At 33.9% G+C, this 15,978-nt stretch overlaps 1 protein-coding gene and 1 long non-coding RNA gene across 2 annotated transcripts; both read right to left on the reverse strand.

Moving 5' to 3' along the window:
• Positions 1 to 386: 386 nt before the first annotated feature.
• LOC120129163 lies at positions 387 to 1,240 on the reverse strand. The gene is made up of 2 exons (XR_005516712.1): positions 1,150 to 1,240; positions 387 to 785 (listed from the first exon to the last, which is right to left on the reverse strand). It is a non-coding gene; the product is annotated as an uncharacterized LOC120129163 (long non-coding RNA).
• Positions 1,241 to 6,348: 5,108 nt separating this feature from the next.
• Positions 6,349 to 12,026, reverse strand: LOC120129074. The gene is made up of 8 exons (XM_039146673.1): positions 11,776 to 12,026; positions 11,450 to 11,576; positions 11,306 to 11,349; positions 9,748 to 10,307; positions 7,523 to 9,671; positions 7,322 to 7,426; positions 7,046 to 7,205; positions 6,349 to 6,772 (listed from the first exon to the last, which is right to left on the reverse strand). Exons 2-8 carry the CDS (start codon positions 11,561 to 11,563, stop codon positions 6,566 to 6,568), a joined length of 3,339 nt encoding a protein of 1,112 aa, XP_039002604.1. The 5' UTR covers positions 11,564 to 11,576; positions 11,776 to 12,026; the 3' UTR covers positions 6,349 to 6,565.
• Between the last annotated feature and the right edge of the window lie 3,952 nt (positions 12,027 to 15,978).

Here is a 15,978-nt window from a genome sequence, read left to right on the forward strand (position 1 = left end):
TCAAAAAAAATCCCGCAAAATAATGCTCATACCTTGAAATAGTCAACGTCGATCATTCATCCGCTATCGTCGAAAAAAAAACTTCATCCTAAAAACATGCCACAAAGAGTGGAGATCCCAAACATTTTTTTATTAAATATAATTTTTGTGTTTCAAGAAACAAAAAAATAATAATAATTGAAGATTCCATGATTTTATTTATGGAGTTCAAATAATAAATATATTGTTAATGAATTAGAAAAAAAATTATATAACTAATAATAATTTTATAAAAGTACAATAGTTATTTTATTAATCTCTCGAAAACTTAAATAAAAAACATAAATTTAAGAGAAAAGTTAATATATATATATATATATATAAAATTAAAAACAACTGAAATACTATTAAATTAAAAACGATATCATCTCTTAAAGAGATTTCACATATATAAGTTGATTAAACTTCAATTTAAAGACCCGAATTATTACATTATTTTCAACTGGCCTTAGGGTTCGCCTCCTTCTATTCATTATTCATGATAGACATTCTTATTATTAACAATAAAATGTAGAATTCAAAGCTTAGCATAGGCAGGTTTCCTTTTGTGTGTGTAAGCAGAGATGGCCTGGTTTAGATCATCAGACAGAAGCATGGAAGAGTTCCAAGTTGCAACATAATCCAACCCTTGTTCCACACTCACATCCCTGCTTCTTACCAACACCGCCCACCGCTAGCGGCGGCTTCCCGCCGATTCCTACCGTCCGATTTCAAACAAACCCGTTTCATCATTTATGCTAAATCATCTGCAAAGGTTGTTGAAATAAGATAAGGGAAACCACAAGGTTAATTTCTCTATCAAAACCAAGCAAAAGACACAAAGACGGAAACAGATAACATAGCAAAATATAAAAACTATGACCCAATCTTCATGATAATCTACAGCTACTACAACAGTTCAGAAAAAAGAATTTACGCTTTAACATCACAAGTTCTCTAACAAAACCAAGCAAAAGACGCAAAGAAGGCAACGGATAATATAGCAAAATTACAAGAACTAAATTCCAACAACAAGGCTTTGCTTTCATCTCTGAAGAAAAATAACATAAAAACAGAAAATAATTTTAAGTAAAAAACAAGCCAGAGAAGAGGAGGGCTTGGGGATTGTACCTGCTGCTGCTGGGACTTGGGAAAGAGAGGCCACCTACGGGAAGAAAACAAAATACTCCCTAGCAATTATAGATCGTACACAGTATTAAATGAAAAATTAAGAGGATATAATTTGAAATATTTTTATTCCAAAATTGACCCCAAACTATTATTTCTCTTTAATTACTTTATTTTGTTTTGTTTTATAATTTTTCACCATTTACCTTCCCTTTATTTTTATTTTTTTTACCATTTTTACTTATTTACAGATTTCGGGTTTTATCAAATAGATCAACTATTATAATCAATGTTATCATAGTAATCAAAGAGAAATTAAAAGTACCAATAATCAATTGGTCTAGTGGGATGAGACACTAGGTCTCTTAAGTAAGGTCAGGAGTTCGAATCTTAAGCAAGATCTAATCGATCAATAAATCAAATACAAATAATTAATTAAAAAAATAAAAATAATTAAATATTTTATTTTCGGTTAAATAACAACAATCAGAAAAAAGAATAGAGAAAACAGCCTATTCATTACCTGCAAAAAAAAAAAAAATAAGTGAGCTGTGTACGACAGTTTCATTCACCATAAATGATGCTACAACTTACCCACCTTCAAGTTCATAAGTATCATTAACTTTTTTCCATGTCTTATATGGGATTAGTTTGTTCAAGGATGAGATTAATATCAATTTTTTAAAGAAATAAATTTATTTATTTTAATAATATAAGCAATTATTACATATTTAAATTTAAAAGTAAAAAAAACCTAAAATTTACATTATCTAAATGTTTAAATTTATAAAATTTTAAATTACTATTAGATCAAAAAGTTAAGTTCTAATGGTGCATTTGGTTCACGAAATGTAAGATTATCAGTGAGAATAAAAGATTAACAGGGAATATGATTACTGGAAATGTTGTATTTTGTGTTTGGTTGGTTTAGCATGAATATAAGATTACCGTGTTCATTGACCTTGAGAAGGCTTATGATAGTGTTCCCCGCGATACGATCTGGAAGACTTTGGAAACGAGACGGATCCCAACTGCTTATATCCGGGCGATTCGTGATATGTACTGTAGATCTACTACTTACGTCAGGACTACAGTTGGCGACACCGAGGCATTCCCGGTGGAAATCGGACTCCACCAGGGGTCGGCTCTTAGCCCTTACATCTTCGCCTTGATTATGGACGACATCTATTGTGCGACACCAGACGGTGTACCATGGTGTATGCTTTTCGCTGACGACATTGTCTTAGTTGCTGAAACAAAATCTGATTTGAATAGCAAACTGGCTACCTGGAAGACTGCTTTGGAAGAAAAAGGTTTAAGGATCAATATTGAAAAGACAGAGTATTTATGTTCAAACTTCAATGGGAACCAAAACGATGAAGATGTAGAAGTATGCATAGAAGGACACGTTCTCCCCTCAAAGGATTGTTTCAAGTACCTAGGGTCTATGATACATAAAGATGGGGGTGTAGATGATGACGTTACACCGTATAAAGGCGGGATGGCTAAAGTGGAGGGCCGCTACTGGAGTTCTGTGTGACAAGAAGGTCCCTCTAAAACTTAAGGGAAAATTTTATAGAATGGCAATAAGACCAGCGCTGTTGTATGGATCAGAATGTTGGGCAACCAAGAAGGATCACGTAAGGAGGCTTGAGGCCGCAGAAATGAGAATGCTTCGATGGACATGTGGTAGGACTCTGAGGGATATGACGACAAACTCTGCTATTAGGATGTCCTTGGGGGTGGTGTCTGTTTCCGAAAAATTGAGGGAGGGAAGACTACGGTGGTTTGGGCATGTCCTTAGGCGACTACCGTCGGATGCGGTAAGGAGGGTAGAGTCGATTACAGTCGACGGTGCCAGAAGGAAAGGACGACCAAGGCGAAAGTGGGAAGACTGCTTAAGATCTGATTTGAGGGATTTAGCCATTACCGAAGACATGACCTCTGATAGAAAAATATGGAGGCTAAAGACTAGGGTAGTCGAGTAGTGTGGGTCACATCTATAGGGTGTATCATCTCTGTCTTCTTTTAATGTCTTTGTAGTATTTTCCATGACTTATACTTTTTATACGTTTCTGTTATTGGTATTTATGAAGGATTAGAACTGGGCTTGCTAACGTTGACTTCTGTGTATCATTCTCTTCATGTTTCCTCTTTTTTAATTTAGTCGGATCTTATGTTTCTGTCTATATGCAGAGATTCTTTCGCAGGGATTATTATGCAGGGATTAATTCCCGTTACAGACGCACATATGATTTTAATGACTGCATATGAATACTGTTTAGCTATGTATTTATGTATTTATGTATTTATTTATACATGCATTGCATTTTATCTAAATTTTTAATTTTCTGACTGCCAGAGGTCTTCCACGGAAGCTACTCTCAACCTGGCGTTGGGGGTAGCCTACTACCCTACCTCCCCCTTACCCCATACATATGGGAATTGGGTTTTGTTGTTGTTGTTGTTGTTGCGTGTTTGGTTAAAGGAATAAAAGATTATTAAAATGTATATTTGACCAAATTGTTCTTATTATATATTTGTTTTTTTAACAAGTTGGAAAATATTTATATATTTTCTTTAAAAAATTTAAATTCATAAAATTCATATAATTTTTTTTACAAAATTGAAAATATAAAAAGATTTAATGAAAGGGTAAAATTTTATTTTAACCCCTGAATTTCATATAAAAGTTTAATTATAGACTTTTTTCATAAATCTAAAATAGTTTAAAGATAAATTTATAATTTATCTTTCGTAGAATTTTTATTATTCAATGATAGAATAATAATATTTTTGAAAGAAAAAAAAATTAAGGACATTTTAGTCCAAAACGCCGGTAATCCAACAATACCTAAGTAAATGGAGGCAATAACATTGTAATATACCTAAAAATATCTACTATTGATAATGTAAGATTACCGGAAATGACATTCCCAGTAAACCAAACAGAGGAATGAGTGAGGAGTGAGGAGTGAGGAGTGAGGGCCATCACCAGCTCCGGTTGTGGACACGGAGGATAATTCGCCATCCTCACCGCTTGCAACCCGTCATCGAAATTCTCCGTCATCTCCTTTTCATCTATCTTCAATGATTTCCCCATCAAACATATCAGCTTCCCGGCAAGCTTCTGGAGTTCCGACAAGTAACACTCCATCGTACTCCTGCGCAAATCGATATTAAAGTGTCTGTGGGAAGAGATGAGGCTTGCGTTTAAGGACAGGGTTAGTGACTATATTAAAGTGTCGACCCAATCAAACTTGCCATCTCCTCTGCTCTTGGTTGCATACTCTTCCAACTCACCTTCGCTTATTCTGTATCTCAGCTTCTCTTCCAAAGGAAGCCTGTAGAATTCCTCAACCTCATGATTCAGTTTCTCCAGCAGCGTTGAGCTGACCCCATGGTTCACCAGCTGCAAAAATCCATTAATTCTTCTCAAACATACATAACAATCAAGATTCCGAAATCGTAAAAATAACGATCGAATTCGAACCATTATTTAAAATGGAGAACCTGGAAGATACCCCAATCTTGGCAAGTAGAGTGCAGTTTGTGGAGCTCAAGGTTATGGCAGTGGTCATCTTGGGAAAGCAAACGAGACATGTCAATGGCAGGGGTTGAATGGTGACAGAGAAGGAAGGAGGTGGTTCTTGATTTAAACGTATGAATTGCTGAGGAATTGGGATTGATGGCCCTCCTTTTACAAGCTCCTGGACATAAATTGTTGAATGGTCTAAGGTGCTTAAACCATCTTTTGTGTATGATGATGATGATCCCATGTTGCTACAGCTGAACAACTACCGCCCCTTCGATCACCATACAGCCCATATAATTAGAGGTATTTACAGGGGGAAATCAAGGATAGAATACACTTAGAGATCACTCAACTATATTATAATGATCTTTCTGTGGTCATTGTAAGATTGGATGTTGCAAAAATAGCTACTAAACTTATCCAACTGTTACTAAATGATCCATGCGATGTTATAAATAGTAATAAATTTAATAATTATTTTGTAATAATTTGATAAGTTTAATGATTATTTTATAATAATTCGATAAATTAAATGATTATTATGTAATATTTGAAAGTTTAAGGATCAAAAATCATTTTCATATAAATTAATGACGGTGCACTTTACCCAAAAGCAAAGGTTTGCTAAGAGATGATTTATGCTTTATTATTGTTTTTATATTGAATAAAACCCCAAAAAAGTTAAATTAATTGGGAAATTATATTAACTATGTTATTTGTAATAAATATTCCATTATAATATTTTTTATTAACAAATTTAAAGAATTTTTTAATTTAAAATTTAAATTGATTATAAAAATGTTCTGATTTTTTACGGTTAAATGTAATTTAAATAATTTATTTACCAATGTCTATTTTTTCCTTTTTCTTGCAAATGTTGTCGATATATTTATTAATGTTATTTTTTTGGACCGCATAATATTGTAATGCATATCACCCTGACATAGTTTTAATTAATTATAAAAAACAAAATTATGAAGTCATGGTCAACTATCAACATTGGAAATTTTATTCCTATACCAGGGCTTTCTTATTTTCTCTACCTTGATTTTTTTTTTCTTTTATTAGCATGCGACGACATTAATTTTTTATTAGCAGACAGTGATATTAATTTTAATATTAGTTAACGTTGTTAACATCTTCTTTTTATCATGTATCTTTATTTTTTCTTTGTTTTTAATAACTCTATCTTTATGACACAAATTTCTCTACTTTTATAACACACATTTTATTTGCATTTTGACACCTTTTTTAATCATTTGTCATTTATTTTCTCTTATAGTTGGATTTGACGTCGTCACGACTGATCAAGATGATGTTCATTTGTTATCCCGTTAATCTTCCATGCTTTAGACCCTAAATTAGATTTAAATACGCAATATACGATCATAAATAATTATCATATTCGAAAATAATTTAACAATTTGTTATTCAAAACGGTATTGTAATTCATTAATAAATAAGTTCATAAATTAGGTGTAGCTATTATAATTCATTCTCAAGTTCAAAGAGTAAAATATAAATTTTGAGAGAGAAAATTCAGGACCGTTAGTTTACTTACTGGGGGGAAAAACATTGTGATTTGTGACTTATGAGGCAAAAACCATACTTGATGGGGAAAGCCAAATGATGTCCTTCCAAACATTTTAAGACCAAAATTTGTAAAATTAAAAACATGATACTAAATTTACTCCAAAAAAAAAACGTAGATATTCCTTGAAAACAAATATAAAAGAACTAAGTCGTACAAACAACTGTACAGAAATACAGACCAACCAACACTATGAAATGAAGTCCCTATCAAGGTTAGCTTCTACCTGAATATAAGCTAAACTATTTGACAAGCAGAAACAGGTTCCTTGGTGAGTAGTTGCACATGAGTGACTATCGTTGCCTAGAGACAAAGAACTCGTAATCGGGGTGTCTGTTTACTGATGTCCGATATCCCTTGTTGACAACAGCCCTTGCCATAAGCGACGCAGTCTCCTTCAGAATCCTTAAACGCTCCTTCAGTATTCTAGAAGGGCTTTCTCCCTGGTTTTCATGGGTAATACTTGTCGAGGAGTGCCTTGGCCTGAACCAGCATTCATCCTGTTCATTATATGTGCATTTACCATCAAACAATCCAAACCATCTTTTAAAATGCATGCACTACAGAAATCATTGGCTGCCAAACAAGATTTGATAACTAATGGAAGAGATGCTTGCGCATTACATCTAATCAACATTTTCATTATAGCTTAAACGATTTGATATCTGGACAAGACATTAGCACACGGTTATATATAAATAAGCAATTAAGGCAAAACTAGTACATGATTTTGGTCCGAGAGACATCAGCTGCATAGTTTTAAGTTTTGGTACCTGAGCATTGTAACTCTTTAGACCCACAACAGGAGAGACTACACATGCATCCAACTTGGAACTTCTACGAACAAAGTGGCCAAGTGAATGGTAAGTCAAAAATGCTGCACGGAAATTTCCATCTGGAATTTTATATATAGGATACCACGCAACAGAATACCTGAAATATAGAAGCAACCATATATTAAACGAGTAATACAGAGATCTCATATTCTCATATAAAACAGGAACATTTTTTTAACTTTTTTGTTACACGAAGCATATTCTATCACTAACCAAGATCGAGGATGCAGATCATGCATATTTATGGAGTTGAGATGAAATGGATCACCATACATTTTGCACTCGGGAGATGCATCATCTCTAACCAGTTCTTGTATCCTGAATCAAACAGATCCAGGGTAAAGGATTTCGAAATGAAATTGTTGTTTACTCATCAAATTTGATGAGCATCAAAGACATAAAATTAGTACTTACTTTTCGTACAATGTTCGTCTTTGATGAGGCTTCTCAGATTCAAAGTATTCAAAAACTAGTTCCATGTCAACAGATTTGACATCTTTTGGATAAACTGCAGATCTAACATCATTTACTTGAGACTGACTACTCGGTTCTGTATACTGTGGCTGTGGGACAACAGCTGATAATATTGGAAGTTGACCGACATTAGTAGAGTTTGTTGAAGTAGAATCAGTATCACAAGCCTCTGAAACTCCAGTGGTGGAATGAGTTTTACTGTTCTTAAATAGTTGAACTGCTGACAAGAACGGCACAAAGTAGGCACAAAATTCAACCTGATCAATGCCCAATCTCTTTTTATTTCCATAATCTTCTGCCCTTATTTCTAATCCGTAGCTGCCATGTTTCTCATACCACTGCCACAGACATCCCAATGGCATGTTTGGCGTCTCATGTCTGCACAATAGAGCACTGGGAACCTGATCCAGCAAGCAATTTTCACAGCCTACTGAACTGTCTGAATGACAAATGACTGGAGAACAAAAGTGAAGAAGCCTTTCGAAATCCGCAATGGGGTCACCAGTGGCCGCCTGAACAGATTCAGATGCCATTTGTGCCCTATAACCATCATTTAATGCCTTTGCTATCTTGTTTAAATCAGTTACACCTGCTGTCAAATTAGCCCCATTTGGATTGTTTTCTTTTTCATTTATACTATAATTCACATTCCTCACTTTTGGAATATGGTTCCCGTTTTCAAGATTCTTAGAAAAGGGATCAAATTTCTCTTCAAAGGTATTTTTACGAGTCCCATCTTCTGCATCTGGTCCATTAGAATGTTCCAATGACAAATTGACATATTTAGAAGATGTAAATCCACATTCCTTTATCCCAATAGGTATCCATTTCCGCAGAACAGACCCCAAATTATGACTTTGTTTACCATTTTCAGCAACAGAATTTTTTTCTGTTCGAGCAACATCATTCACTATCAGATGAGGGAGGTAAACTGGAGTTTCCATCTCAAGCAAATCTGACCGGTGCAAAGGGACACGTGAATTCCCTAAGCTCTCTTGATTATTCAAACCAGATGCAGTATCGCAGACACTTTCACATGGTTCCGTGCAGGTTGGAACAACTTCAAAGTCACTAACAGATTCAGATTTCAGGGTCTCAATACTTGCATAACCAAGTTGAGAAGAAGACCTTGAATGATTTTTACTTGCACCATTGTCATCCAGAGAAGTTAAGTCATCCAATATTCCACTTTTTGGCATGTTAGTCTTTGCTGCATTTAAATTTACTTTGTTGGGAAGAGTCTCTTTCCTTGAATAACTGCCGCTTTCTTGTTTAGAATTAGCTTTTCTTTTCAACTTCCTAGGAACCTTATTTTTCAGCTTCCTTTTGTCTTCAGTAATAGGTAAAGTTGCCAGACTGGCAGCGTTACAATTTCTTTTCTGCAATGGAGCATCCTTTAAAATAGCATCAAACTGTGAGCAGATGGAACTCGTTTTCTTCATCTCAGCGTTGCATTTCTCCACATCATTCTTTTGGACCCTTTGCCAAACAGAATGGACATTCTCTATTCCCGTTCGACCATGCAAGTTCCCCACACTTCCAAGTTTCCCAGGAACAGATTTAAACTGCTTATCCCGCTTGCTTGATGCAACCTTTCGGCCATCAAAGCTACTACGAGCCGGCCCATGCTTAGTTCCCTCAGTATAATCACAGGTTTTCGAAATGCTACATAATGAGTTTTCAAGACACAAGGACCCCTTCTTGTTACCCGAACCTGGTAGCTCTGACCGACTGATTTCATGGTTGTTGTCGTGAAATGGATTAACAATATGACCACCACTCGAATTCATCCCTTCTTCACTGTTTGTACCAACAGAAACTGAATCCAACAATAGAGAATCATGCTTGTCTGAGAAATCCTTCTGATGTATACCTACAAGAGAGCTTGTATGTGAAGGATGCATCCTCTCTATATCCCCTTGACACCTAGAAAGTTGCAGGTCCTCGCTACGGATTTCAGAGCTATCTGTATGCTCCCCATACTTCTGAGCTTGAGAAGGTAAAATAGATTCTGATGTATCCACTTCACCAATGTCACATGTGCATGTATTTTGTGATTGGGAACTTGTAACAACACCACTGCTGCTCTCTGCAAGATGATCAGTTATATTAAGCAAAACATTTAATGGTGAAACTTGTAGTGAATTAATGTCATAGTTAGTTACCACATATTTCTGATGCTGAACTTCCACAGGCATACTCCACGCAAACCTCCGATTCTGAAGAACCAAAGTCGCACAAATGTTTCTTTTTATGCTTCCCCTTCCTCCTTGTCTTCTTCCGTGCATTCCTCTTTCTAGACTTGTCTTCCTCGGAACAATCGATGAACATAGTAGCATTGGATCCTTTTGACATGACAGAAGAAGAATCATAGCAAGTGATGGAACTATGACGAGAAGAACAGTAGGACATTTCACTCGATTCAGTCATCTTATGTGCAATGGTCCGGTTGCGGAATTGTTGTTGCACATTGGAGCCCGACAAGCTTCTGGTTCTAAAAGGCTTCGCAGAATAAGTAATCTGATCATGTTGGGGCCCTTTCTTTGTCTCCCGTCCATCAACCTTAAATGAGTTAACGGAGGGAGAAGGGACCAGATGCAGGCTATTCATATTGACCTGAGTTCCAGTTCCGAAACGGTTAGTGTGATCAAAATATTGCAAGGGTAGTGCAACAATTCTCCACTGCCCATCACACTCGAGTGTTGGGAAAGTCAATATGGTACACCTAAAAGGTTAACAAGCGATAAACCCAGTCACACAAGGTTTATATGCATTTATGAGATTACAAGTTAATATTACATCTGAGTTATGGAAGAACACAAGATTATCAACGTCAACAGCAACCAAAGAAGCCTTTATTAACATTTTGTCCAGTTTGCGAGGAAAATTTGACTCAAAATGCAGACATGAGTTAATACCGAAACCCCAAAATGGATTTTTGTTTAGAAAATTAGTCAGATATGCATGCTAAAATGATTTTTGCATTAAAATTAATTAATAAAGTTTGCATAAATTAATGACATTTTATGTGATTTTTAATGCAAATTACCTTAAAATTCTCATTAATAGGGCATCTAAAGTTGGATTTTGTTTGTGTATATTATATATATACGCTGTGATGATATTCCTAGATTCAAGGACACAAATGCTAGATTTTTTAGGCAAAAATATATACATTAGAGATTCTTCCCCATTAAGTTATTGTCCCAACCAATAAAATTAACTAAATGATACGAATATTCTGTTTTTCCTCTTTTTTCTTTTTTTTAAAAAAGAAGAAAACATGGAGATTCATATTTACATTTTACATGCAAGTATGAAATGAAAAAAACCTGACCTATATGAATATGTCTGGTTTGGCTTATAGCTTATGTGATGAGAAAAATCTATTAAAAAATTTCCGTAGTTTTATTTATTTATTTTGATAAGGGGACGGAATTGTAAATTTTTTTCATAGTTTTAAAATATAAAAGAAAGATGCAATATAAATCATTTTGACAATCATTTCCCCAAAAGAGATGATAATTATTGTCTAGAGCACACAACATTTTCTACGTTTGGGAATATGAATTTAGGAGAAGCGGTTAAACATCATCCAAACACTAGTTAAATTTCAAATTCATTGATGCGAAATCAAATTCAAGTTTTAAAACCAACCTAAAGCGAATTCTTGTGAATCACTTAAAATTTGAAGATGCAGAACATGCAAGCACATTGGATTACCTCCGATCAATGTTTCTCAAATTGAAAGAAGAAATTCTGGAATCCTGAATTTAATAGAAAAAAAATACTTAAGCCATTTAATAACAAAGTAGAAGAGTATGAATTGAAGTATTTAGTAAAGAAATTAAAGAAAGTAACTGTAACCTGCGATGATCTTCTATAACCACCGAGCTGCAAAGAATTCCTGGACCTATTAGCCTTTCCTACCTCTGACACTTTCCGGGTATGTAGAGGGGTTCGTTCAACGCCATAAGACATCTGTTTATTGTTTCTATATAATCCAACTAAATACCATAAACAGACGAACAAAAAAAATCCATAATAATATAAAACATTATTTAACCAGAAACTGGTTCATTCAATCAACAATGGCCATACATTAAACAAAGGTAAACAAACAATAAGAAAGCGAATATTGCAGACATTTAGAGGAAGCAGATAAAAATAAATAGAGGTTGAAATTAACTCACCAGGAACCATGCAATGATTTGAGGAGGAAAAAAAGAGGAGTGGATATGGGATAAGAGAGTGAGAATTGTATTAAAAAGAAAAGGAAATTCCCCATTATTCTTTCCAACAATCTATGAGGAAACAATCTAAGGAAAAGTCAGAGAAAAACAAGGATGTTCCCCAAATATAGGGGTGGGGTTCTGAATCAGATTCAATTTGCTAAAATTAAAGTGTGCAACTAAATTTGTCTTGCGATTATCAACGCAGATAAATTTGTCCAAATTAAATATTAAATAAAATACTTAATACTAAAATAAGTATCCAAACTATATTGTTTTTCTTAAATAGGTGCCTAAACTATTTTTTAACTCATCCATGTGCCTAACATAACAAACGTTATCCATTTAGTTGCTCGGGCTATCAGCGGTGTTAATTTCCCGTTAAGTGACACATGTCACAATTTGATAATTTTAAAATTTATCTCTTTTCTAAAAAATATTAAAAATATTATGATGTTTATAAAAAAAACATTAACTTTTCAGATATTATAAAACAACCCAAAAATCCCAAATCCTAACCTTAATCCATTGTCGTTGCCTTTTCCGGCCACGACCATTGCCACCGACGTAGTTTATGTCATCCTCCTACTCATATGTCATTGTAGTTTCCGTCGATTGATTGTCGAAATCCTGTGAGATCACGATTTTCATCCTAGGGTTTGCGGGGTATAAAACATTGATTCGTCATCGATCAACTGTACATCGATCACGATGTCATAGGGGTTTTGGTCGTCGGGGGAGGGGAGGTTAGGTGGAGCTTCGTCGACGCTAAAAGATGGCGACCGACGTGTGTTTAGGGGTTGAAATGAAGATTTTCAAAGTTTTTGGTTTATTTCAAAATTTACATTTTGTTTTTAAAAATATATATATAATTTTAATTTTTTAATTTTAGATAAAATTTTTAAAATTGTCAGATTGCGACACATGTTACTTAGCGAAGAAATTAACACCATTGACGGCCCGAACACCTAAATGGGTAATGTTTGTAACGTTAGACACTGAGTTAAGTCAAAAAATAGTTTAGACACTTATTTGAAAAAAGAAGTATAATTTAAACACTTATTTTGATATTAAGCTTAAACTAAATACAAAAACAAACCATGGATATAAAGGGCTAGAGCTTCGTTGTGAGTGACAATTCTCATTGATATTTTCAAGGGTAAATCATTTCGTTTCTAACTGAACTTTACTTTATCTACTATTTTACTCATCGTACTTTTAATTTTTCTAATTTGTTCACTAAATTTTAAAGATTGAATCATTTTACTCACTCCTCTATTATCTCTCCAACATTGTAATGACATGTCATTTTTTTATTATTTAATATAAAATAATTGAAAATATAAAAGGTAAATAACACTATTCCTCACTGAACTTTACGCTCTCTCCTATTTTGCTCGCCCAACTATAAAATAAAAAAAAGAATGTGGTCGATGCCACCGTTGACTGCCGTAGATGGTAGTCATTCGGTCCCAAATTTTATGGATCGCTTCGCCTCGACACATTGAGTCCAAATACGACCTCTATTTTGTCGGAACTTGTTCCGAAGTCTATGAATTGGAGATTGAAAGTGAGGAAGACGAAACATTCCAATTGAGATTCACGAATTTTATGATATTTTCTGTTGAAACAACCACCAGATTCAGACTCAGGGGATCGAGACAAACCAAATCATGAATTTTTAGACCGAACGAACACTATCGACTATAGTAGAATGTGGACGAAATGAAAAATGACGTGGTGGCCGACGGCGGTAATCGGTCTCCTTATTTACAAAGTAGAGAGAAAGTGGGGGAAAGAAGAGGATTCGAAATGATCTCGTTTTGGTGTATATTTGAGTTTTCAAAACGACGTCATTTTGCTAACATCGTTAAAAGTTAATGATAGAGTGAGTAAAATGATTTAATCTATAAAGTTCAATAAGTAAATTAAAAAATTAAAAGTATGATGAGTAAATTTGGAGAAAAAATAAAATTCAGTGAGAAGCGGTGTAATTTACCCTATTTTCAATTTGATTTCTTTGCAGTTCTATCTTCATTATCAATTTGATTCCTAATGATATTATTGTCAGTTATAGTAATAATTACGAGGTCTTTTCGTTGGTATTTAAGGGCAATCCCATATTGTTAAATAATATGAAAGGACAGTTTTGTTCCCACGTCACTTTTGTTATATATTTTTTTTATTAATATATAAAACGTACAAGGTAATATTTGTTTAAATATAATTATCAATCATTTAATATTAAATATTTATAATTTTAATAATTTTAGTATTCGAACCCAGAAACTCAAAATATAATAATAGTTTCTTTATCACGTAGTAATTTTTTTAGTTCGTGCTCATTCAATATTTTAAAATGCATTAATTTTAAAATTAATATGGTCACCTTTTTATCGATATAGTCGGCCCAAAACAAGGATTGTGATCGTTGATAAGGATTGGAGGGAAGCAAAGGTGATTTGTGATTCCAAACTTGATCAATGTATTGGAGGGTGATGAGGGATTCAGAAATGGGTTTGGCATTGCGGATGAGGACAGGGATCTTTCTGGTAAACTGGGTTCATTTCAAGGAGAGGGCTCTTGCTTGCACACTCATATTTCATTCCTTTCTCACCCAAGGCTATTTTCACTCTCATTGAAAAAGTGCTTGCCCAAAAATCAAGTAGAACAACTCCATCTTCCATTTCAAATTAACTTGTTTTTTTGGGGGGTGGCAAAGAAATGTACGTGAAAGAGCTTGATGGCATTGAGGGAACGAATTATGCTTGTTTTCCTACACAACAATGGCGTAATTGCTTACTTGTACATTGTCCAACTTCTGGTTTCTTCAAAACTAAAAATGGTATGATCAAACCCGCTTCACGTCGACTGTCTGAATGCCAAACCAAGGAAGTTACTAGGAACATGAAACATCAAAGCCAATAACTTTTGTCATTGGTGAAGGCCATGTAATTTTTTAGTTCATCCTACGAGGAATAGAATAACAATAGTATGTCTTTGACTAATAAGAGAGCTAGTTTTACACGACATCATCTTATGAAACAAATAAGAACAATAGGATAATCTTGCTGCCCTCGGCATGAAATTATGTCACCTCATTATACTTCTATTCCAACTTAAAAATATATTCAATTTAAAAACTAATTTTGTTTTAAAAAGATGAAGTTTTATATACAAATGGCTTGACATTTGTTTTAAATCCAATTTCTTTTAATTATTTTTTATATTTGTTATGTGATTTACATATGCAAATATAAATATAGAAACTAAAATAGATGACAATATTACTTTTTATATATATATATAATGTTGTAAATTTAACCCCAAGAATTATCGTCAAAATCCTACATATTAGACTAACATGGTGTGCTCCTCAACTTTTGTTTGTTCTATGAAGGTTTAAATATATGTTTTATTTGAATTAGATATATTTGTCTAAATTAAATATTTAAAGAATTATTTTTAAATTAAATATTTAAATTATTCCTTGAAATATATTTTATTATATCGATGAAAGATTTTTTAATCAGAGTTAGAAAATTTTAATTTATAAAACTTGAATGTTATAATAAAATTAAACCACTTTCAACTTTGACACAAGTTCCACTGCCTTATGTACTCTCCGACAGTTCACTTGATGGCCAAATTATTGAAATCATCTCTATAACGGATGACAAACGGTGGGTCGGGTGTGGATATCTTCTGCTCATCCTTATACCCACCTAATATTTTCAAATCTATCACCCGCCCACCACCCATGAAGGGTAAAATTTTTTAAATCCACATCCACTCACGAGAGTACGTTCTCAAATTCATCCCTACACCCACTATCCAACTGGTGACGTACCCGGCTATATCCGCTTGACAACAACCTTAAGTTATATATAAACAACAAACATAAAACAAACACGTCCATTAAGAAGCATAATAAAATAAACCAAGTAATATCTGAGTTAAGTGTTAACATAGATATTAAAGTACATAAATTATCAGTTATATTTTATACAATATTAATATTTATAAATTAGTCTATAAAATTATACCTAAATTCATAATAATCCTAAATTTAATGGGTATTTAGTAGGCAGGCGAATGCTGGGCAGGTAAGATCTCAAACTCATCACCCGCCCACTACCCGCGACGGGTACCACTTTTTCATTC

Source organism: Hibiscus syriacus, unplaced genomic scaffold (assembly GCF_006381635.1).
Source record: "Hibiscus syriacus cultivar Baekdansim isolate YM2019G1 unplaced genomic scaffold, ASM638163v2 tig00110483_pilon, whole genome shotgun sequence".
NCBI lineage: Eukaryota > Viridiplantae > Streptophyta > Magnoliopsida > Malvales > Malvaceae > Hibiscus > Hibiscus syriacus.

Excerpts from the sequence above, each read along its gene's own strand:
- LOC120129074 (XM_039146673.1), bottom strand. The coding sequence starts at position 11,563 with ATGTCTTATGGCGTTGAACGAACCCCTCTACATACCCGGAAAGTGTCA. Across the intron at positions 11,350-11,449 it reads GTTATAGAAGATCATCGCAG|GATTCCAGAATTTCTTCTTT; the intron begins GTTACAGTTACT and ends TATTAAATTCAG. Across the intron at positions 10,308-11,305 it reads TTGAGAAACATTGATCGGAG|GTGTACCATATTGACTTTCC; the intron begins GTAATCCAATGT and ends TTAACCTTTTAG.